Source organism: Scardinius erythrophthalmus (assembly GCF_964197995.2).
Source record: "Scardinius erythrophthalmus genome assembly, chromosome: 25".
Taxonomy (NCBI): domain Eukaryota; kingdom Metazoa; phylum Chordata; class Actinopteri; order Cypriniformes; family Leuciscidae; genus Scardinius; species Scardinius erythrophthalmus.
This window is the reverse complement of record NC_138245.1, coordinates 22,888,296-22,914,296: the sequence shown is the minus strand read 5'-3', so window position 1 is coordinate 22,914,296 and position 26,001 is coordinate 22,888,296. Positions and strand designations below refer to the sequence as shown.

The 26,001-nt window shown below is 39.1% G+C and overlaps 1 protein-coding gene across 3 annotated transcripts in view; it reads right to left on the bottom strand.

Annotated features, from left to right (window-relative positions):
- The window catches only part of ephb2b (eph receptor B2b), a 142,130-nt gene that overhangs the window by 30,037 nt on the left and 86,092 nt on the right, over window positions 1-26,001 (bottom strand). For all 3 annotated transcript variants that reach the window (XM_081357149.1, XM_081357150.1, XM_081357151.1), the window contains 2 exons: window positions 9,563-9,718; window positions 6,182-6,517 (listed from right to left, as the gene is read on the bottom strand). In XM_081357149.1, the coding sequence (XP_081213275.1) occupies window positions 6,182-6,517; window positions 9,563-9,718 (492 nt within the window). The remainder of the gene's footprint in view (window positions 1-6,181; window positions 6,518-9,562; window positions 9,719-26,001) is intronic.

Below are 26,001 nucleotides of genomic sequence, written 5' to 3'. Positions count from 1 at the left end.
AGGGGGTTTTCAGATTTTTTTTCTTTCTGCTATTTGATTCACTGGTGGAAAAGTTTGAAGGCCTTCAAAAGATTAAAGGACCCTTGACACAGTTTTACAATGACCAAATTCATTTCAAAGGTTCTTCTCTGCTAACTTTTTAAAGCATGAAGTGTCAACGTGAAATGAAATGGCCTAGATTTTTTATACCAAGATTAGTGGTTCTCATCTAGTTTTGCTTCAGGGCCCACATTATATAATAGACATCAAGTGGTTAATTAGCATAGTACTTAGTACATAAAAATGTCTTTACAAACGAAGTGTTTATTTATACTGAAAGCAAATAGCCAACAGCTAACCTGGGTTTTTTCCTGTAACTCTGCCCACCTATATTTATACTTTGTGTGAATAGCATCTATCAGTATTAAACAACTGAAAAATGTATTAACAAAAGGATATGGGAACTACTTTTTCCCTTTTTTAAAGGTTAATGAATTCCTCTCAGACAGCAAATGCAGTGAGTTTGCTTCCTTCTTCTCCGAGAAAATCAATAATATCAGAAAGGTGATCAGCACATCCTTGAGTCGTGCTGGGGTCAGACAGATCAAACCACAACCTGTTACTATGTCTGATTTCGAAGAAATTGATGGCAACATTTTGGAATAAACCGTACAGCACCTTAAAACATCAACCTGTGCCCTTGACGCACTTCCCACATCTTTTTTCAAAAGTGTGTTAAACTCTGTTTAGAAGCAGATCTCCTAGAAGTGGTAAACTCCTCGCTTCTCTCTGGGAATATCAACATATCACACCAATCCTCAGGTCTTTACACTGGCTCCGAGTTTAATTTAGGATTGATTTTAAAATATTATTACTGGTATATAAATCACTAAATTGCCTAGGACCTCAATACATTGCAGATATGCTCACTGAATATAAACCCAACAGATCACTCAGATAATTAGGATCACATCAACTAAAAATACCAAGGGTTCACTCGAAGCATTGCGAGTCTGCTTTTAGCTACGATGCCAGCCGCAGCTGGAACTAGCTTCCAGAAGTGATCAGATGTGATGTGTCACATTCAAATCCATACTCAAAGCACATCTGTTTAGCTGTGCATTTAATGAATGAGCACTGTGCCATGGTGCGTCCGACTGATTACACTGTATTTCATGTCTGCATTCTCCTTTTGATTCTAAACTACTGTATTCTTCCTTTTGATTCTAAACTGAACTCAAATGGCACTGATTGATAACCGGTGTTATTTAGTGTTGTTTTTTTGATGTTCACAACCCTATCGCACCCTCAATTTTGGGTTGTGACCCACAAGTTGAGAACCACTGGCCTAGATAATAAAATCATCTTAAAAACTAACTTCTCTGCAGTGAAAAATGGCAGAAAAAAGTGAACCATAGGAACTTTTTGCAACTTTACTCACTACTACATTCTGGGTCAATGCAGAGAACAACACCAACCTGATACTTAGTGGGCAGACTGGACATAATTCATCAAGACCTGGAAAAGAACTCTCCAAGGCCAAGATCATAACACTCTCCCCATAATAGCAGTGTTTATGAATTGTTCATCCCTTAATAAGTGTGCACGAGGACAGTTTAAGCCCATGATGTATCATCACGCATAAGTATAACTCGGGCTCTAAAGACCGTCCAGCATACAAACTTGCGCTCAGAGTTTTTCTTCCTTTGTCTGCTGTCCTTTCAGCCACTTGAGTCAAACTTCAACTGTATTGTGTGTGATAATGATGGGCAGTGTAAAAAGGCCTGGGAGAGGATCATACCGGCAGCAGTGGAGAAACTTCCTGAAAACAATGCTTGAGAAAATAGTAATTTCAATTGACGCCTACTGCAAATCTCATCATCGAACCTAAAATATAAAAAGGGGCCATTCGCATAAGAAAACAAAAACTTTTCACAGCAATCACTTTTAATTTTCTAATTTGTTTTTCTCTTGCAGAACGTACCTCACCTCTTGGGCAGCCAGGCTTAAAACTTGTCTAATTAAAGCTTGCACATGGATACGGACAAAAATGCACACACACAATCTACTGCGAGCACAAAACGTGAAGGGGGAAGCTCGAAGCCGCCTTTGCTAATGAGGGGTGACAAGATGTTTATGTAACCCCAAAGCCCTCCAATCCAGACAAAATTAAAGGCCAGGACAGACTGACCCAGGCCCCTCAGTCCTAGTGCCCTGTCCCAGGGGGCCCGGGCTGCTAACAGGGAGCTGGAGTGAGTACTTTCACAGCTCCCCCTGATGGAGGTCCGGGGCTGCTAATCCAAAGTGACAGGCGGAGCGGGGGTAGAACGTCCCAATAGCAGGGAGGAACTCCAGAAGGAAGAAAGCACGGGTTAGAACAGGGCAATGCCAAATGAAAACATATGGAGAACAATCTTTCTATAAAAATATATATAAAAGCAATAGCAATTCATTACGTAAAAGGTATTAAAGGAGCCATATCATAGAAAATTGGATATTCCATGCTCTTTTGTAATAATAAAATGTACTAAGTAGACCTACTCTACTTGGTTTTTATATATAATCCTGTCTGAAACTGTGATTTATGTTTACACCACAGTTTCACCCAGTGGACCAATACCTAACTATGATATCCTTGCTTAGACTAGTAAAATGCACTTCTACAAAACTAAAACTTTCTTGTCAGTCTAAACAGAGCATTTACTGTATTGACGACACAGAGCTAAATCGCAAAACATGACCACCCATATTTACACATCAATGACTAATAGGAGATCAGAAAGCTGCTCTGCCCAGAACGTAAGCACCAAAGTACACCCAGGGCAGTTACTCATTTCACATGCCAGGAGAATGTTTCTTAAAATCACTGCAACAAAAAAAAAAAACAAGAACATAATTGTCCCCCTCCCAACAACAACAGTTTTTGATACAACATTTTTTTAGTGACATTATAAATGTACTAAAATAATAATATAATTATAATTGTATGATAATAATAATAAAAATGTATCAAAAGACATTTTAGAAAATAATGGGGTTGAATTAAATGAAAAATTAAATTATAAATACTGAAATATTCAACAAAGACTTTTATTTTTTATTTGCAGTCCCAGTATGCTTTTATGTGCAGTAATGTAACATAAATGTAATGTTTTAAAAAAACGGCACAAATTCTAGGCGATTCTCCAAGGAGAATATGTGGACTCATAAAGCTTGGGGGGAAAACGTTGGCTTTTGTTTCAAAGATGCTGTTCAGCAGACTCATATGAAGAGAATCTAACAATTCTTCTGTTTCCAGCAGATCAGTCATTTCTTGTTCAAAGAAACATTGAAAGCCTCATCATTCAGCCCCCATGGCAGTTTCACATACGTTCATAAGTCCCCTAAATGTCTCAAGTGCACTTAGTGTTACTGTTGAGAGACTGAATGTAAAAAGTTGAAGTCTTTACAGGATCCCCCTGTCAGTTTATGAGAGCGAGTCTGAATACGCCTTTTCGCCTCTAAGACCTGCTGCGTATGTATGTTTTTCAACTCGAGTTTCAGTGACAATACTTAACGCATTGTCTCTACACTCAAATGTCTGTCATAATTGGATTTCAGTAGCTGACTGCATGAATGCAAGTGAACTTAGTTAGGAGAGAGTAAATAGTTTCAGTAGGTAATGTGTGCATGTAAACTAGTTGGTTATATACGTTTTATACTACGGGGCTGTTGAATGCTTGATTCTGATTGGTTGAAGAACGTTATAAGTTGTGAAATTATTTTTAGGGAAACGCACGGCTAAAGTTCCAGGCAGGTCTTGAATGCATTAGTTTCATAAATGATTTTAGTTATTTCAAAGGTCTTTACAGCCCACAAAACTAAAACCCACAACGAGCAAATAAATATAGTAAACAATAGGATAAAAACAACCAATTATAAAAATAATTGCCACAAAATTACGTTTTATTATGTATTTAGCATTTATTAGTTATTATGGAAAAGCACATATCTCTTCCTCGCGCTCTCTCCCACTTAAATGCACATACATACAGTAAGGACACACACCTGCACAGAAACGTGTTATCAGCGCTGATCTGACGATTTTATCAGTAAAATAGTTTAGAAACTTAAAAGCTACATGACATTTCATTTTAAGGACAAAAACTTGGCAAACGTTTCGAGATACATCATGTTTTGAGGTGTGGTAACCGTGGAATAAGCGGAATAATTGACTCTGGGCCGTGGACTTATAAAAAAAATAATGAACACCCGAGGTGCATTACCACCTCGAGTGTGCATTATTTTTCTAATAATTCAACGGCCCGTCGTCAATTATTCCTTACATGTATGATGATGAGGACACAACATATGCACATCTACTCAATCACCTCTCTCATTTTGCTTTGGTCTCATCAGTTGTAAACACTCCAAGGATAAAAGATAGATCTCTTCCAGCATGCTCTTTGCACAACAGATCGGTTAAAACCTCCCTTGAATGTTGCAAATGTCAGGAAATTGTAGAATTTTGAAGTAAGCGATGTCACAACCAATTAAAATACAGTCAACAATAGAACAAGGAGCTTTACTTGGCTAAAGCGGGGATGGGTTTGATGATCTGTCTGTAGCCAGCAGGATGAGGAACATAAAATAATGGCTCTCTGTTTGAGCCTCTAAGAGCTCCAAGTACCGATCTGGCACAATCAACCGCACATTTCATAGAGACACTTAAAAGTACAAATCAATGCTGCAGTCCCTCTTAAATAATTGGAACACAGTAATCTAAACCACAATGGCATCAGTGGAAAAAAAGCAGACTTCTGTTGCCTTTGCAATGGCAGCTTCTGATTGTACTATTCTTGAAGGCATGGCTGTTGCTTCAGGAGGTGGAAGAACGGTTTGTCTAATCAGTAGCAAGAAGCTGTTTTTCATTAAAAGTCATCATTGGCTGGAGAGATCCTAGGCTCCGGATAATCTGTCTCACTATGGTTTGGGTCTGATTCAACGTGGATCACGTTGAGTTTCTGGGAATTATGTCTAACCTCATGGTGACATGGTGGGATGTGAGCCAAAAAGTGTAATTGGGATGTAATCTGGAGGTAACAAAGCGAGTTACAGAGTATTTTGAGATCTGTTTAACGCACTATTACACATAGTGAGTTTAGACTAGTGGGTAAATAAACAATGAAAGCATAGATGGTTATGTGGTAGAGATTACATTTTCTAAAATAACTGGTCAGTGGTTTACCTGAACAACTAATCGCCTAATCTTAAATGAGCCTTTAATAATTAGGCTGGTTTCAGATTCACCCTATACTGAACAGACATATTTCTTAAGAAATAAAAAACTTTTAGATAGAAACTTTCAAACTTGACAAAAGCAAAAAATTATAATAAAATGCAATGCAACATCTTAAACAACAGCTAAAATGAAAATAAAATAAAAATAAAAATAACCAAATAAAATAAAACAAAACAAAGCATCATGACCATTGTGATCCATCCCTATTATGTGTTCAAACAGCTTAACAAAAATGAAAAGCTGAATTTATGAGTATGAGCATCCAACATGGCAACTTCCTGTGGTACTAGTGTTAATTTTGTCAGCTAATTTTACATTTAGTCTTAGTCCTGTGTCAAATGTACTTTTTTATCATATTTAGTCAACCTTGCCCTGTTTTCATTCAGTCAAGTTTTAGCCAACTACAAGCCTAGGCATTTTAGTCTAGTTTTAGTCAATGAAAAAGTCATATTTTCGTCATGCTAAATAATGGTTAAATTGATAATAGGCTAAAAATTATTTTGCTTAAAATTATAATCATAACAATTGTTGTCATTTCAGAAATGTATATTTGCATTTCATCAGAATTATTGCACTTTCATATAAGTATACATCTAGAGAATGTCTCATATAGTCTCATAATGTCTCATAGAACTCATACAGTATGCATAGTTTATTTTACCTAATCTAGTTTTATAGGCTATTTGTCATAAATTAACCCATTCTCTACATTATGAAAACAAGACATAATCTCTAAAAAATTAAACAGTGAAATTTCTAGCCTAATTCCAAATTACGTTCATGTTTTTTAATTAAAAAAAAAAGAAAAAGAAAAAAAAGACCTGCGTAGGTGGTACTGTGGTACCAAAGCACCCAGTTGAGACAAAAAAAAAATAACAAATAATTACAGGATAAAAAAAACCTGTACAAGTGTAGACTTACCAGCCTGGTTAGTAGTGATGTTGACTGATGCATATTGGGGTGAATAAGGGCTCTGGTCTGATACACCGTTGACAGCCTGGACTTCGAATGTGTACTGGGTGTGAGCCAGAAGTTCACTTATAAAGACCCGACTCTCCGTGAGTCCCAGCTGCCGTGGAACAAACTGCACGTTGTCTCCACAACGCGTGCAGCCCCCTCTGCCACCTCCGCAACTCTTGCAGATGATGTTGTAGACCACATCATCACGACCACCAGTCTCCCGCGGAGGATTCCACTCCAGCATCAGTGAAGTCTCATTCACACTGGAGATGACATTTTGAGGAGCCGATGGCACAGCTGGAAAAACAAACAAGAAAAATATTTTTATGAAAGTCTGAAAGAAAAATTATGTTACCCCTGTAAATAACCCTGTGAATTGTTGTCTGCCCTTTGTTTGAAATATATATTAGGGGTGTAACGGTTCTCTGTTCTCCACCCACGGTTCTGTACACACTTGCACCGCGGTTCATTTAAAATCTGACGCCGTATACACATATGGTTTGCTGAAAATAACAAGATGTAGACTAATAGGCTAATTTAGTTTCTGACGATGGATCCGCATTCTGGCTTCCCTTAAACTTTGTTCAATGAGAGTGCTGTATGCTCTAACATGACCAGTCATTTACGCCGTCATCACCTGGGTGTCGATAGTGCGCAAGTGCAGGTCAGACTTGAACAACACACATTGCTATCAGTGTTTAAATTAAACTCATTTGGCAATTTAAACATTTAAAGAAGACGCAAAAGAGAACTTGCGCACGTTGTGAGAAGATTTGTGTGAGCACTCATCCGAAGCGTGCACATGGAAAGCCTTGCACTCAAACACAGTGCGCAAATATTGAGTTCTCATGGACAATTTCACACACAAATTATGTCAACATGCCCATCTTGGCGAGTATCCTAGCAAACAGTAGGTTATGTCTTAAGTGAACGTAAACAGTCGAGAAAGACAATGCATGTGTATCAGTATTAGTGTACTGGATCTGGGCCCTATTTTAACGATCTGAAACGCAGTATCAAACGCGAAACACAAGTAACTTTGTGGGCGAATCTCGCTATTTAATCTGTTGCTATTATACCGGCGGGATAAATGACTCTTGCGCCCGACGCAAATCTAAAATGGGTTGGTCTGAAGGAGCTACATTACTCATAGGTGTGGTTTGGGCGTAACATGAAATAAACCAATCAGAGCAGTTCACAGTCGGGGAGACCAACGTTCTCGTCAGGGCCGTAAAAGACAGAAAAGTGACATTGTATGGGGATGGGAGAAACCCACCCAAATTAGCTTCGGTTAAACAGGCGTATAATAATTTTGGTAAGTGTGTAAGCTAGATTTATGCCTATTTTTTCACATCTTCATGGACACCACAATGATTTCCCTCGTGTAGAATATTTTTCCTTGTAATTATGTATGGTTTGCAAAAATGGCAACTGCTGCATCTGTGTGTAGAGTAGAGAAGCAAAGTGTATACGTGTTGTGCACACGCTACATTATGGCCAAGTATGCGCCCTTAAAACAGCATCTGAATAATGCCCCACTGACTTTAGACTAGGTTTTTCCTTGTCTGTGGCGGAATTGTTATCTGGAACTGCAAAATAGCACCAGGGAACGTTAATAGTTAACAAAATAGCACCAGGAGCACGCCTCTTTTCACTGAACCGCCCCCGGGAGCGCAAGTTCATTCCCTAATTTACCGACGTGCATCTGTCGAGGGAAAAGTCCGCTGTGCGTCGGGTGCAAAATAGGAATGGTACATGCGTTGTTGTACAAAGTCAATTGCGCTGGGTGCAAGATAGGGCCCATAGTGTTAAAGTGACAGCTGCCTAATTTTCCTGCTGCTGTCTGTATTTTTAATGTTAATCAAACAACAACAGACAAGGGAATTACTCACATACTTTTATAGAGAGGATAGTAGCGTGACAAATAAATGAAGGAAGGTGAAGGAAATGAAAGGATCAGTAAATGTGAAGTCGGACTTGAACTCCCAACAACCACTTAAACTTCCCAGCACAAATGTGTCAGAATGTGTGCTAAGCACTTTAATTTTAATTTTCAGAGGGGTAGACAGAATAATACAATGAAACAATGTACATTGTGTGCAATTCCATGTGTATTTCCTTGCATATTTCCATCATGCTAATTTGAATTATGATAACATCGCACAAATCACAGGCTTACTTGGGTCTATTGAGAATTTTTTTTCGAGCTGTTCCTGTGTTTGTAAACATCATTTGCATTTGCTCATGCACACACAGCACATTTGAAGAAGAGTAAGAGCACACCAAACAAATACACCTCCGAGATCTCGTCCTGACTGACAGCGCAACTAAAGCTAACAATACCCTGTGTTTATCTTCAGCCGGCATGTGCTCCCAATTACTGTGGGTGCTCCTCTAGGGCCAAGTGAGGTAATCAAGAAACAACCCACTGCCTTTTGCCCTTTTAAAAAAGCCCCCCAAAAAATGAAGCCTCCAATTGATTACCCATTTACAGCTGTGAATCATTAAGAGCCATCTCTGTCTTGAAGCTCTGTCGCACGCAAAACTGTTTCTAAACATCCCATTCCCAGGTTAGTGGGCGGTAAAGGCTGCCGTTTCCTCTCTTTAATCAGGCAAAGGCCCACTGAGCTTCAACTCTGCGACACGATGCTGCTCTCTTATTCACAACAGCTGCTCTCCTCCCAGGGCCAGGATTTTGCAAATGGCTTTTGTAAAAAAGCTCTCGTTCTTCCCTTTCTTTCTCCTTCTCTGCCCCCACCTTGCCTTTTTCAGGAAGAGACAAAAACATGCCGTTCACAACAACATAAGGAGCTGTCTGTCTCTCTTTTCTAGTCTTCGTGGCCTCATCTGTTTCAATAATAGGGCCATGAGTAATTTTTCTCTGCCTGATCTGTAGTCAGTGGGAATGAAGAGAAAAGGCTGCTGTTTGCAATGGTTTTGGAAGAGAGGTGTGCGGTTGACTATGATGTAGGGGTAGAAAAGGTTAGGAAATAATCAAACTTTCCTAACGTTCTCTCATATGCATCATTGGTACATCTTATCCATTTTAGTGATTTACTTTGTATTGTTGGATCAGTTGAATCAGTTTGGATTTTTCAGCTTAATTTTGTGCAAGATACATATTAAAAATAGAATTAAAAATACTCTATTATAATATAAATTACAATATAAATCATTTTATTTTGGGCACTTGTTTATATATATATATATATATAAACATTATATATATATATAATTATTATTATATTTTTTAAAGACTTTGAAAGTTCACACTGAAAGTTCAGAAATATAGTTTTAAAATTAAGCTTTCATGTAGATTTGGAAAAAGCATAGAGGACGCACTTGTACAGGGCATCTCTAAGGGGTCAGAGTCTGTGCGGTAATATCCATTTCGGCAGACGCAGTTGGTGGCTCCGTCGTTGGTTGTGCGGCTGTTGATTGGACACTGCAGGCATTTCTCGTCACCTTGCGCAGTCTTGAAGAAACCTGAAGGGCATGCTGAAACAGAGACAGAGAAAGGGATGAGAAGGGCAAGAAAGTGAACTTTTTAATATTACATGATTCCCAAGTGTTGGAGGACACTAAAGAAATGATGGGCCACTGAAGTCAAGCTGAAACACACTTTGGAGCATTTCACACACGTAAAGAGAAGCAGTATAGTCAGTTAAACATAGCATGTTCAGTATATGGGGCTGAATAATTCAAATCATGTGCTCTTTCATGACACGCTAAAAGCGATCCACTTCACGTGATCTGCTCATGGATGTCCTCACTTTGATAATTTATAGGTTGATAGTAGAAACAGCGTGCAAAAGACAGGAAAAAAAAGGCCAGAAACAGTATATTCATGTACAAATACGCAGATTAGTGTGCTTCAGGTCTCAAGGATTGTGACTCCTCTTTTCTTGTTTCCTTTTGCTGTACTTTTCACCTGTGACACCCCCCACTTACAACCACACATAATGGAGTGAAAGAGAACATAAAAAAAATAAAACATGTAGGGTGTGACTTGATTTTATCAACAGGGAATTGATTGGATTGTGAAAAGCAGACCTCCAAAGCCAAAATGCAGCAGGAACTGATTTGCAGTGGATTGTAAAGACCTTTGAGAAAGATTTTGAACTGTGGAGGTCAAGTTCACTCTTGGGAACATCTCATTCTCAAAATAATGGTAATGTTTCTTTTCAAATCTATTTTTTTTTCTGCTATTGTTAAGTTTTATTATATTAAACAAGGATTAAAGTGATGTCCTTGTATTGAATTCACCCGACTGGATGAAAGTCAGTCATACAGGCAGCAGAAAGTAAATTCGGGTTTGAAACAGCACAACAGCAGTTTTTTTTTTTTTTTTTTTTTAAGTTTTAGGTTGTCTATCCCCACAGGACCACCAATGTGTATTAAGAAGGGAACAGGGTAATGTTTGATTTACATTGACTCTGTTTGTTGTTTTAATCACCGTTGCTCTACCAGAGAGCAGGAGTGTATTTTCATGTGTACATACCGGAATTCCCTGGAGGCCTTTCAGACCTTGCGAGTTTTCATGTTGTACTTCTCTGTACCAAAGAAACAAAGCACTTCCCAAAGAGTGGGATAACTGACAAGCACTTGGCCCGGATGAACAGCACATTGCTGTGGAGTACATCCCCAGCACTAACCCAACCATAAGCGCAAGAGAAAAAGACCACAGCAAGTGACGGCCCACATCCACACACATCTGGAAAGAGAAGCCGCCTTGGCTCACTAAGTTTGAAAAACCCTGTCACCCCATTCCTAATGGGTGACCTTGCTTCCACGCCAAATTATTTGAACACACCTTCAATATCTGAACCGTTTTAGAGGAGCTAAAAAGCAATAAAGCACAGACACTTCGGCCTCCATAGTCTAAGCTGGCAATCACGGCAAGGATTTGTGCAGCGGGCCGGCCAAGGAAAATGTCTGTCGACGGGTTTATTTGGAGAAAGCAACTCCAGTCAGGGTTCAGCCGTGCTCTTAAACATGCACAAATAAGCTGGACTGTACATCCGTTGAGGCGGTGAGATTACATTCTTTCAGCTCAATTACAGGGGGCAGAGGTTAACTAGTGCCCAGTGGTCATTAAAGGGGAGTCTGTTATTTCAGTGAAATGTTTCAGACAGAAAGGGTGCTATTCCCCATTTCCTCTGACCTGCTCGCCACAGACCGTCTCTCTTGATCCCATTTCAACACCCTGGCAAACCACAGGACCAGCTCAGCATCTAGGAACACTTTAGACTGCCATACACAGACACACAAATACATGTTTTTACATTCCCTCTTTGCACTCAACACATCCGCACTCATTTTCTTATTCCAAAAACACCCACGCTCTTTCTCCCTCTTAAGAGTTTAAGCAAACTTTTTCCTAAGCAAAGTCTTTCCCAAATCCAGCTGACAGGTTTCTATAAGCCTCCACCAGGAAACTAACAGCCCAGTTCCCCAGAACACACACAGACACACACACACACACACACACACACACACACACACACACACAAACACACAAACACAAATGTGTAAAAGCATGGCTAAATATCCCATGTGAATAAACGAGTATAATAAATGTTTAGAAATGGATTGCTGGAAAAAATGCACAATGTGAAAGCGATAGAGCACCTCGATATCACCTAATATTAGATTTGACATGTTTTTCTTTTCAAATGATTTATGGCAAAACTAGCTGTGTGTAAAGTGAAATATGAGGCTTGTGTGTTCGGAGAAAGTGTCATTGGAGTCACAGAGACAAGCACAACTGCAAAGCTTCAGCATTTAAGATTAAACTCGGACAGAAAGGTAATCAAAAACAGCAATGGAAAGCAGACTGGACCCAAATGGACTGAGATCAAAGAGAGAGAAAACAGGAAGAGATGGAAAACTGCAGCAAGAGTGCTTAAAATAAATCCGCTTTTGTCCCCATGTCTATTAATGTATTTAAAAAAATATATTTGAAAACTTGCTCTGTGATGAGCAGGTTTTCAATTTTTGAACTAACTAATTTTATATATATTTTCGGGGGCACAAGGTAAAAAATGTCCGGGTGATGCAACATTTTATTATAATGGGATGGGGGGGGGGGGGCAAATGAAATTATTGCGGGGTAAAAAAAATAACCTTTAAACTCCAAAATGAAAAATGATTATCATATTAACTTATTTCAGTAAAAAAAAAAAAAATTATTTCTTATTCTAACAAAACTGCATAATACAGTATTTTGGGGGGGGGGGGGGGAAATCATTGCAAAATAAAAGTCCTGTAGTGTGACCAACAAAGTCATGACTCATGTGGTCCAAACAAAATAAAAAATCAATTAAAAAACTTGATGTCATATGATGATGTCATAGAGAGGACCCCTGCAGACAGAAATTAAAACATTCTTGAAAATGGTATAATAATAATAATAATAATAATAATAATAATAATACAACAAAGATTACATTTCTAAGAACTTGGCACAAGTGTTTTAAACAAGATTTTTCGTGTATCGTCATTGACACCTTATCTTGCAGGTTGACATACGCTAACTAGTGTTGAAGGGAAAATTGTGCGCATTCACTACAAAAACAGAAACTGAGACGGCCCGATCCTCCCTCCATTAACTCTGCCAGTCTCCTAGAGAGGGTTAGCCTATGCCACGCTGACGAAGGAAGGGGGAGGAAGGCACTGAGTATCCGCGCCTGACTCCACCACTTGCCATCTGGGCATGACCTTGCATGTCTCCATACTTGCTTCCAGATGGTTCCATCCAACCAAGGGAAATAATGTCAGCCGTGCTAAAAACGTGGGGACTGTGCTAAACATGGCTGTAGAAGTGTACGACTCTGCTCGCAGAACTACCCTGTGCGGAGGAATGCAATCGAGAGAAAAACCGTGTCAGCTGTAGCCCCAGGGACGATAGAAACCCTGATTAAAGAGCACATAAGTGCTTTGATACAGCTCACATCCAGATTAGAAATGGTTGCATTGTTTGATCACAATGTTTCTCTTGCAAGCTCAGAATGGAAATAAAGCCTGTTTTTTTTTGCAAAATTGAAATCTTTTTGTATAGAAAAAAACAAATAATGACACTTTTGAAATTGAGCTTGACACTTAAGCTTGAGAAGAAACCTATGGTGACACCAGCATCGTAGCAACTTATGCTAGTGACCAGATATGGGTGTTTCTTCACAGCTTTATGTCATTTCTACCACACTAAACAATTTTGCCCCTAATAGTCTGTGTCATTTCGAGTGAACATGTAAATTATCAACTATCAACAAAATATCCTCTTAAAATAAAAAAATATATTATTTACATACAGCTAGCAATAAAATTAACCTTAGTAACACAAATAAGTTGCTCACCAAGTGCACACTTGTATGACCAATATACAGTAAAAACAGCAATATTGTAAAATATATTACAATATAAAGTAACTGTTTTCTATTTTGATAGATTTTTTTTATTTATTCCTGGGATGGTAAAGCTGAATCAGCCATTACTTCAGTCTTCAATTAAGGTGTTAAACTGAGAAAAAAAAAAAATTAGCGAGTTAATTTTGACAGCCCTGAATTTAACATAAAAAAATCATGCTGAGTCTAAGCGTTGGTATAATAGTGCAAATTGAGAAAAAAAAATTCTCCAGTTATAGATAATTACATATTAATTACCAATGAGAAAAGTACAGAGTTATCAGTTTATTTTATAAAAATCCACAAGGCCAAAAGCACTTCTAGTTAAAGAAACACCCATATACTGTCATTTTTATCCAGAACACATCAAAGAGGTTCAAGACCCGCCGTCAAAAACTTAGTTGTCACATTTCAGTGACTACGGGTGAGAAGTATTGAACGCAAACTGCCTGGCACTCTTTCAAACCTTGCCTTGCTTGTGTTTATTGCCTCTAATAACAAGTGCAGACCGAGGAAAAGGTAGCAGTGGCATAATGGCAGGCTTAGTGGGCTGTGTGAGTGAAATCCCGTTGTGAACATGTGCTCGGGTGCCAGAACGCTAGTCATGTTTTATTACAGGTAATTCGCTGCCGATTTCAAAGATTGCCAGAGCGTTTTCATGCAGTCTGATTTACGTAGGTGCTAAAGAAAGAGGCGTACACGCAGATGGCTGCATGTGCGCTGGAGCCGGTTGGTAGCGGGGCAGGAATGTGTGTGTACATGTACCGGCGGATATGGCTGCGTCCAATTCAGGAGCCAGGAGTGCAAACAACACCGGAGCCTTTGGGGCTGGCATTTCCATCATGGCTGCCTGTGCATTATGCTGGATTCTCTACAGACACTACTGGCTGTACACAGTGTCTAATCCAGCTAAAGTCACAGTTACTTAGGGAAAAAATAATAAACCTGGTCACTCATGTGCATATGCAATGAACATTTATGTACCTCAACCCATACACAGTCACATGTCCTTTGTTCCCCACCAGAACAAAAAGGCCTCTTTGTCTGGGGTGACTGTAGTAGTGACAAACTCCCCTCCCTTTTTTTACACTGCCCGTCTATTCAGCCACTCAAAAGCTGGTTTGAAAGTACTGCATTTAATGAAAGCTATATTAAAGAGAGACCAGGGACAGAGGTGTGTGCATGGGGGGGGGGGGGGGGGGGGGTTATGTGTATGTGAAGAGAGATGCATGGAAAAGAAAAACAGAAAAGCGAAGAACCAAGGGATGCTCGGTTTTGTTTGCACAGCAAAAAATGTGCTGAAAGCAGGGAAATGGGGCAGAGTCTGAGGGGTTTTCTGTATGAATGGGGGAAGTCCTATTGTGACCAAGGGGAGCCGTGTGTGAAACAGATGGGTTATGTGTTTGTTACACATCATCATACAACTGCTTTAGAACAGCTTTATATTTAATCAAGCCTCAAAATTAATTTCAAATGATCTGGCAGAGCTTAGAAACCTTCTCATCTATATAAAAAAGTAATATTAGGAGGAATAGGTCTTTGATGATGTATAAAGTTGGTAGTTGGGCTTGGGCGATATAAGATTTCTTAACTTATCCAATATTGACCAATACAAATTAATTGTGCATGCTCATTTAATTTATTTTTCCATTTAAATTACCTTTGCTGTCATATAATAATTTTTAAAAACACTGATAGTTTAGCAACACTGTTATAATGTAATATTCAGCAACTCTCAAAATGAATATCAATCTTTCATATTGTACATTATAATGTTGTGATGCCTAAATTCACTTGCATTTAAAACAGCTGACTTTAATCGTTTAATGTTAATTAATTTAGACAAAATAGGGTTGAATTATAATTAGTTATCAATTATAACATTAAAATCAGTTTCAGCTTATCACATTAACCAGAATTGTAATATTGTGCATCCCTAGCAAAAACAGACCTTGTTCTTTAATGATATTGTGGATAGTCAACAATATGCAAATTATGCAATGCGACTCTGAATGGAAGTGTCCTGATATAGTTGGATACTAGTAGGAATTCCTACTAACATCAAAAAGAATTGAAATTAAACTGCTTTTACTAGTAGCGTATACAGTGTGTGCAGAATTATTAGGCACATTGATTTTCTGATTATATTTTTTTTCCAGGCACATTTTTCGCACTTATTTTATCTGTAAAAGAAAACGTGCCTAATAAATAAGGCATTTTTCATTTCCAGCCTTCATGAACAATTATATATCACTTTTAAATGATTAAATACAAAATTAATAGTATTTATTACGATTTATGTGGTTTGGAATTGGTAAAATGTGCCTGGAAAAAAAATATGATCAGAAAATCAACGTGCCTAATAATTCTGCACGCACTGTAATATGATCAAAATATTCAATATAAGAATATGCACAAGGCAGGGTAATATGAACAGCCAAGAGTGGTCTTTTGAATTCTGCTGAAATCTGCTGTTTTTTTACGCAATTACATGGCCACAGGTCTACACATGAAAAGGTAATACAAACTTCATCATTCACCATCTCAAGAGTGTGAGAGTTAGCGAAAGAACTCAGTTTGGAAAAGCATCAGTGGGTCTTAGAATTCAATTAAGGCTCAAGCCTGACCAGCTAATTCAATCAAGACTGTGTGAAAGCAATTAGACAACTGGCATTCAGCTCACCCCACCACACGGGCATAAATTACAAATTTATTTCCCTCTCTAGGTCTTCTTGTCTGATGCAATTAACATGCCAGGAACATGTCTGCCCGGCATGTTAGTGAGGAACCAGGCCGTGTTCTTGGGAATAAAGGAGAGCATCAATGATCTTCTCAAGGTCTCTCAATGTCAACTCTGACTCCATCAGTCATAGTAACTGGTAACACAAAAAGGGTTGAGTTAGACATAGGTTAATCAGTGCCATATGCTTGGCTGTCTTACCACAGTATGGTCAGAGTAGACACCATATTTAATTTGACATGAGCAAAATCGGACAGTGAGGGACAGAAGAACAGCCCATTTAGTTTCAAATTTTGAAAAGTCTTTTCAATTTAAAGTGGACAAAAAAATGCAGACTATTATGAATAAATACAGGTTATGAATATTAGATATGACCTAAGGCTTAAAAGACATGTTGAAAAGGCTACTCAGAGTACTTCTATCCTTCACAACCAGGTTATTTTTCACGTCCAATTACATTTGCTGATCTATTCTGACTGAAAGACTGCTACAGAGTTTCTCAACTAGTTATGATGTGTTAGCTACAGAGAATGAAAAGTCTTTGACAGACACAATAGCCGCTTTTCCACCGCCAGGCCGAACAGTTCTCATTGCAAAACCGTTCCATTTCGTGCAGCTCCTGGCCAGCCGGTACGGTTACGGTTTAATTTTCCACTGTGGGGCAGATAACAGCTGCCCTTTGGAATGTAATAGAAGCGTCAGTCATTGCCTTGGTAACGCACGCGTTTACAGACGATATGAGATGTAAATAACACCTGCGTTATGGAGGATGATCAGATTTATTTGAACTTTATTATTCATTTTTGTTAATTTTGCTCAAATAGAGTGCTTAGCCAGCTACAGAGAAACTGGTAGCTAGGCAACAGACAAGTGACCAATTCTGAATTTCTGAGTTGCGACATCACTTCACGTATTCTACCAGCACGGTTCAGCCCAATTTCACACCACACGTTTGTTGGGTTTTACCTGATCAGTGTGTGTACCCCTGTCGGCGTCTGTTGGCGTTGGTCAGGGTTTGTTTTCATCTGACTGACCATGTTCAATCAGTGTTTGTTGGGGCAGTGTGAACATGAGTTATTTTTCATAAAATTCTAAATCCAACTGCCAGCTTGTTTGTTAGCGTTTTTTCTGTGCAGTGTGAATTGGCCTTAAGACAACAGTTCAAAGAATTCCGTGCCGAGAACAGTTTGTAATCGTGCCGTACCGTACCAGGCTCAAGTGGAAACACAACTGGAACCGTTCCTTACCATTCTAAGAATCGTTTAGTCTGACAGTGGAAAAGCAGCTAATGCCAGGAACACACTTAACGACTAGCTGAAACATTCTAAGACTGAACTGAACACACCGACAGACTTTTCAACGACTGGAGCAGATTTTAATCAACGACTGAACGCAACCGTCTCTGACTTGGGCATGATCAGTCGTAAGTGTCAAATTACATTCATAATCGGCCTTACAGTCGTTAAGTGTGTCCCCAGCTTAATGTGACAAATTGTATCTGAATATGTGTACTTCCCTGCTACATAGTATGCAAAGAGCATTACGTCCAATAAGCAGGATGTCCGTGTACTAAATATTAATGAAACAGCAGGGAAACAAAGGAGAAAGTGCTGCATCTACTGAGACTCAAGTGTGCAGCCAATGGATAAAATGGATATGGATGCTATCCCATGAGACCACAGGAGCTGAGCAACCATCAAGTTTCAAAAAACTGAAATAAAAATAAAACTTGGATATTTAAACACATCCCTGTGACTCATAAACCACAAGCTCATGGCCTCGTGAGACTTTCAGAAGTTTTAATACTCTAATTTGCGCAAAATTCTGACATACACGTGCAAACTTCTCATCAAAAATTAGGGGATACATCCTGGTGTCTGTGTCCAATCTTGGCACCTTTGCAGTTGTTAGAGCTGTCTTCAGACAGGATCTGTAGCCCAAATCCGCCCAGCAGGCGCCGCCGCCACAAATTAAGAGCACCGGTGGAGTGTGTGTGGAGAGAGATTACAGGGAAATGTGTGTGGCACCTGGGAAAAGAGCTCTGTGGAGCGCCTGCAACAGCTGGAATGTGCCTATGAGCGCGCTTATGTGTGTGCGGGCGTATGTATGCATTCGTCTAACATGCATGCCTCACATTTTAGATCAATGCATGGTCCCCACATGTTGCAGTCAATAAACACATCCAGAGAGAGAAGGAAAATGCAAATGCAAAATCTATTCTAGCTCAAAAGGATCCCCTGACATCTGCAAATGGCTGAAGTGAAAAGGTGTGTGTTGTAATTAGAATAGATCAGAATTGACAACCTGCTGTACTGTGTATGGGTTTGTCTGTTTTTCAGTAATCAGAAAAAGTGCCCAGACAAAAAAAAATAAAAATACTGCGGTTGCCAACTTTATCTATTAGGCTTTTAATAAACACACACACATTTATAAGTATTTATGGATATACTTTTATAAGTTTACTAAATGCATAATATAACAGTATAATAATAGAAAAATACATTTTAAAAACACAACAACTTCACTTTTAAATTGCTAAATGCATAATATAACAGTATAATAATAGAAAAATACATTTTAAAAACACAACAACTTCACTTTTAAATTCATTAATTTAGCTTGAGAAGGCACAGTGCAATTTCTAAATACACATTACAGTATATTACTTTTTGTATTTTAATTTTTAATTAAAAAAATATATTTTTAAAAATTCTTTATTAAAACTGTAAAAGACACCGGTTTTCACAGAATGACTGTCTAAACACAGATCCAACAGGTCGGTCACAGAAATGTCTGTTTAGTAGGTAAAAGGACAAAGAGGGCAGAAGGGACACAGCAGAAACGCTGCCTCAGCTGCATTATAGGCCTTTACCGTAATGACAGAGAGAAACAGGGCCCAAATGGTCCACTCTCTTAGCTCCTTTGTTTGTTGTCCATAATTTGAAAAAATGGCAATGGGCAAATTAGTATTTTAGAGAGGAAGATGGATTCTGGCAATCATCAGATCACAAACATCCAGACATTGGAAAAAGGAAAACACAAAGTGAAAGAAATGGATTTCTAAAGCTATATCGGTAGAACAATTTTCTGTCATCCTCAGCAGTCTGAATTACAGGAATCTAAAAAGGCTGCTAAGAAACAGACAGACAAGGATCATTTCGTGTAGGTGGATTGCTTGACAGAGGTCACAAGAAAGGTGTCACTAAAGGCAGACAAAAAAAAATAAAAAATCTGTACACCACCACACACACAACCATTTTGTACCTTCACTGGAGTCTGTTGCAGATGGTTGGGGAGGGGCAAAGCTCAGCAGCCACATTTATCTCCATTAAAGAGCGATTGTCAATCACAGCAAGCTGTCCAGTGAGACAGAGTAAAAATCTTGGGGATACAGTGAACTCTTGGGTGACACTCAGAGCAGTCAGATGGGGGCCACAAAAGGACGCCCAACAGACACACAAACACAAAGACCTCTAGAAAACACTAAACTCCAGTTATCCAAAGCACTCAACATCAACCAGACCCTTGGCTAATTTGATTATGTTTTCAGTTACTACAAATGTAATAGGCTCAGCCCTGAAACAAGCTGGACTTGGTGATCACATATCCTGCAGCCGTGGCTCAAACCAAACCTGCGATAATTTTAGAGAAGATCAAACTACACAATCTGGAAATCGGATGCTGCTATTGTGACGACAATGTTACGACAATTTGTAACTGGAATGGGTTCTGTCTACAAGTGTCCTTCCCTTTCTTCTAGGGAGGGAAAATGAAAAGACGTGATGACTGTGGTGGTCTTTGATGACTTTGTCCACCTTTGACATCTTGCCCTTGGTAACAGGTAACAATAGGCTATGCCCTCTGCTGCGAGATGACACGGCTTGTTTGTGTCTTACTACTAAAAATACAACTAGCCATTCAACATTATGATGAAATAGCCCACCGTAGCCTAAGGCACAAAGGCCAAGCCGTTTATTAAAATGATAAACAAGCAGATGAATCATGCAATTTTGGTCCTGAACACTCATGATAGCTGGATCGACGCGTCAGGACGCTTTATGAGTTTTGACTGTGCCTGTCAAAACCTTGGCCCAAAAACTCCTAACGTGCCCTTTCCTCAAGGACGGGGAAGTTGCCAGGGCAACCACAGCCGTTGCCATGCAGGGCCCTCCCTGGTTGTGCATGCATTCCATGTTCAGGTCAAAGGCGCGAGATGCCTCTTTCAGGAGGGGCGGAAGGAGAAGGGGGAGGGCTCTCCTCGCTGGAAACCAAGGTGTCTTCACGACAGAATCAAAATAAGATTGGAGGAGGAAGACGTGTAGTTCTGAAAAAAGGAAGCAGCGTGAAGGCAAACAAAGAGAATCAGTCAGGCAGATGGAAATGGGCCTAGTTTTCCTAAACGCAGCTTTGAATCGCTGCGTGGCAAGGCAATGTTTTTCTCCGAAAGAATGGAAGGTGTTTGTGAAATTATGCCATCGAAATGTTTTTTTACCTTAATGCTTTAAACTCAGCCGCACGTACAAAAATCAATACAAACACAAATAAGTCTTCCGTTAAAAGGATGGCATTTTTTTCCACGGGTAAATAATAGCTGCAAAGTGGGGAGTCGGCACTTGATGAGAAGCAGAAATGAAAGAGAGAGAGAGATTTAAGGAAATTGAGAGAGTCAAAGAGAGAGCGACAGGCAGTGAGACAGACAGGAAACGAGGGGGCTCTATTGTTGCCCGGCAGATGCAGTGTCTAATTGACAGAGACTGTCTGTGCAGCGTCCAGTGACAGTGGCGGCCTCAAGGTGGGGTGCGAAATGATGGGCAAGCTGCATAAAGGAGCTGTATGTTCCCTGTCAGAGCAGACAGCAGGAGAGGGAAAGGAGGGGACGGCTGTGGGGCAGAGGATCTGGGGAGAGCAGCTGGTGTCCAATCCTGTTGCGATCCCTTCCTACAGATATAAACGCAGATGCACGCAGACTTACACACACACGCAGATGCAATCGAAATGAGTCTAGTCGTGTTCATTCGATTCCAGCCTTGTTTCTGTAGCAAATCCCAGGAGGGTATTTATGTAAGATTATATCAGTTCTGACCAAAAGTTTAATGAGCCTTTGGGGAATCCGACCTCTATTATCTGTTTAATCTGCAAAAACAACAGCTGCATAATATATCCAAATACACACATAACCTGTTTTTATATATCAATAATCATATCAAAATCAATTAGTGTCAAAGTCCTTTTTTTTTCTTTTCTTTTTTTCATTTAAATATAAATATAAAAAATTCCGAAAATAAAATTGTATTAAAATGAATCAAAATATATTTGATAAAATATAACTTTTTATTTTAAATATTTTATAAATAAATAAACACACACACACGCTTGCAAAAGTGTTCTTTTTCACATTTTGCTATGTTGCTGCCTTATTTTAAACTAATTTAAGTGACTTTTATTCACATTAATCTACACTCCATACACCATAATGACAAAGCAAAAAACAGATCTGTAACAACTTTGCAAATATATTAAAAAGAAAAAAACTTTAATAAATACTGTGCATACGTATTCAAACCTTTAACTAAGTTTTTGGGTATGATATGACAAGCTTTGCACATCTGCATTTGGTGATTTTCTGCCATTCTTCTTCTCAGACCCTCTGAAGCTCTGTCAGGTTGGATGGGGGCTATTGGTGGACAGACATTTTAAAGTAGTTTAACAAGGCAACAACATAACAAAATGTGAAAAAATGAAGGGGTTTGACTAGTTTTGCAAGCCACTGTACATAAACACACAAGTTCAAAAGTTTAGGGTCTGTAAGATTTTTTGCTTTTGAAAGAAGTCTCTTACACTCGTCACGATTGCATTGATTTGATCAATTTTTTTATATTTTTATATTGATTTTTATATGAGAAGTTTGCACGTTTTACATGGTTAAACGGTTTACAAAAAATATTAAGCAGCATAACTGTTTTAATAATCAGTGTTTTTAAGCAGTAAATCAGCATATTAAAATGATTTCTGAAGACTCATGTGACACTGAAGACTGGAGTAACATACTGAAGATTGGAGTTTATAAACAGAAAGACAGACAGAGAGACAGATAAACAGACAGACAGATTTCCTGCACAAAATGATGAAAACAAGACATTGCATGGATTCAAGTAAAAAACCTGTATCAAACCACATCGATATTCAGCATTTATTGTGTGCCTCCCTGAGGCGTCTACACCTGCATTTTCCTGGGCGGGTATTGTTCGTCTGCAATTCATTTGAAGGGTTTAATGGTGGCTATTTAGGGGTGGAATACATTATAAGTGTCAATCATCAAGGCAAAGAGAGGTTGTGCTCCTTAAGCACATATTCTTTACATGCATTGCATCAATTAATTAGCCTATAAATTATGGGTTTTATTGAGAAAGAAAAAAAAACACTTGCCGGTGTTGTATGCTCCCCTAAAATGTCTTCCCCTTCACCACTGTCTGCTTAACCCTGTTACAGAGACTCTGGGGCCGGCTCTGTAGTCCTGCATTTGTACCAATCAATGGAGCCTGTTAAAAGCAGACCCTGGGGGTCAGGGAAATTAAGCGGCTCTGCTTGTGTGGAGAAGGGGCCAGACCAGCACGAGGTGCACGGGGGATGAGCAATGCTTCTCTGTTGCTATGGTGACGGGGTGCCAAACTACTATTCGCAGTCTCCTTCATATTGGCCGATCAGTCCTTTGAGAACAATGGCATCTCCATGGCATGGGGAAGGCCATTATATAAATGTTAGGCAGAAGTATGTTGAAGAAATTGGGATTTATATATTAAAAAAGATTGCTTTGTCAAACTTGTCAGGGCAGAGGTTTTCAAACTTTTTGATGCAAAGGCCCCCCAAATGTGATTAACTCCTTGTGGGACCATCCTACTAAAATACAAACGGCTATATACCATCATGCACAAACACACATTTAATAAGCACATTATTATTATATACTGTACATATTAAGGATATAAAAAATGCCATTAAACTAAATGTTATGTGAAAGATCATAGAAAACAATTACATGCACTAAATCAAGTTAAATCTATAATTTAGTAAATTACAGAAAATGTATTAAAGACATTGTTAATATAGTCCAAGTGACTCAAGTGGCTCAATCTTAAGACTATATTAACAATGTCTTTAATACATTTTCTGGGCCAGCAAGTTAAGGTGTCCATAAGCCTGCAGGAGGAGTGATCCAGCTCTCAGATTTCATCAAAAATATCTTAATTTGTGTTCCGAAGATGAACGAAAGTCTTACGGGGTTGGAACAACATGAGGGTGAGTAATTACTGACATAATTTTCATTTTTGGGTGAACTAACCCTTTAAGTTAGGCTATTTTCTAGGTCAAATCAATGGCTCTCAAAAGAACAATTACGTGTGTTTTTATTCTTTTTGGACCACACACACTAAGAGCATGAACTGACCCTCCTAAAATGAGTTCACACTGGAATGAAACATGGGACATTTTTCCCACAAAAGATAATGTGTGCTTGGTTTACTGTTGTAAGGAGACCATATCTCATGACAAGTAGCTTTAGCATTTTCGCACACTCCATTATGTTCCTAAAATCCCACCTGAAAACAATATAATCATTTATGAGACCACAACACAACTCGTTTCCGGATAAACGAGTGTGAGAAATTCACTCATACATCTATGCATTACTGCTGCTTTAAACACAGGTGCACATATCACGTAACATAATTGTCACCGTAACTTTCTCACTACGCAACGTGCCAAACCCCAAAATCAACACGATCCTTCCCTAAAAACATTTCAACTTCCAAAAACACTAAGCATTACCATGGGAATGGAGGCCAAGGACATCTTGGAATTCAGCAGAGTCTGATTAGGATGGACCAATTAAGAAAGGTCCAGCTGTCAATCATCATAAACTGCAAATTCATCAAACAAATGCTGAACTCACGGAGCCACAATTGAGACATTCCGAAAACATGTACCTGTCATATTCGCACAGACTGGTGCAGAACTCAATGCCGGGCCCGTGACAGCTCATTACTGTAATATGAGCTCATGGTGGTTGTTTGCCAGAAGGTCACTTATATACTCTGTGTGAGTAATGAGTGTTTATATATGACTTATATATAGAGAGATATTTATTTCTTTGCACTTCATTTGTTGGCTGAAGAATTTTAGCATGAGGAAGAGCAGTTGAGTAAATATTGGGTAAACGCCAAGTAAAACATTTACGATCACATGGACGTAAATGCACACTTACTGGCATCGAAACGAGTTTAAAATCCCGTATTGTGACCGCAAAAGGTCACTTAATCTAAACGAAGCATAATGGGACCCCCGGAGGTTCAGCCCGGAGACCGACTGTGACTGAGAAACTAGCAGGATTAGTCTTAGGTTTCTGGAGCTAGTAGGATTAACCCACAAGGCCTGACAGGGCCGGTTGGACGGACACACTTCACAACAAAGATCTTTCTCCCTGGTGTAAGAAAGACATGACAGTTGGATGCTGCTCGGTTATGGGGCCACATGCGGCTAGCCAGGACGTACCGCTCACAAGACTGCCTGCCAGAACAGGGAGAAAAAACTAGACGGGGTGAAACAAAAAGCACAAATAGCAGCATTCAAAGATAATTTAATGGCTTTCAGTAGATTGCATCAGCAAACCTTAACCAATGTGATGGAATTTAAATTGGGGGTGGATCGTTTAATCCCAGCTATGGAGCCCGGATGAATGATCCGTGTCCGAGCATGGCTCTGGTCTAGTTCGGCTTTTGCGTACGCTATGTATAAACACAGAGGTCTCCATCATGCTTTACAATCTGTGACGACATCCACGGTCTTTATGGGCTGGACCTGCTATTTAAGGTCCAGTGACACCGAGCTGAACCACAACTATTAAGCAGGCGCCTGCTGCTGGAGGCACATAGTGTTTTGAGCTGAACATGCTAATTGAGTCTATTTCCAGAGAGCTTGAAGCAACCTGGGCCTCCCAAAGGGTCAAATACCTGCTTATCAGCACAACTTACAGGTCATGCCCAGACAGGCTCAATTAGCCAGCACTTCAGCTTTGTATAGGACGACTCCTGCTTTCAGCACACACGCCCCATATCAACAGAACCAGGGCGTCAACAGGGTGACAAGCAGAACTCTACAATAGCCTGATTGTGGCCTGTGCTGAAAAGCTAAAGTGGGATACTGGATGAAAGATGGACCCTAGTTGCAGGAAGAGTGCTTTGTCTGGACATGAAATGCATGTTGCTAACACTACCATTTTAAAGCATGTGTATCACATGCAAAACTATGTAATCATGACAATGGGGGATTATACAGAGTAAATAAGTTGATTTTCTCAATTACAATTTTTTTTTAAACTTGAACTTTTCAAGTTTCCATGTACCGTGAAATAATGGGAAGAAATCAAAAAAATTCGCCAAATTGACAACTGAAATGAATAAAATCTGAATCAAAATTCGAGAGTGAATTGTGAATAAGAACAGAATCAAATCTAACTGATAGCTTGTGAAATGGAACTGAATCAAAATAAATCGAAAGCTTGTAAATTGGAATTGAACCAAATCTTTAAATCTATATCAATACTCAGCCCAAATACTGACAGTTTGGACAATCAGAAACCAAAC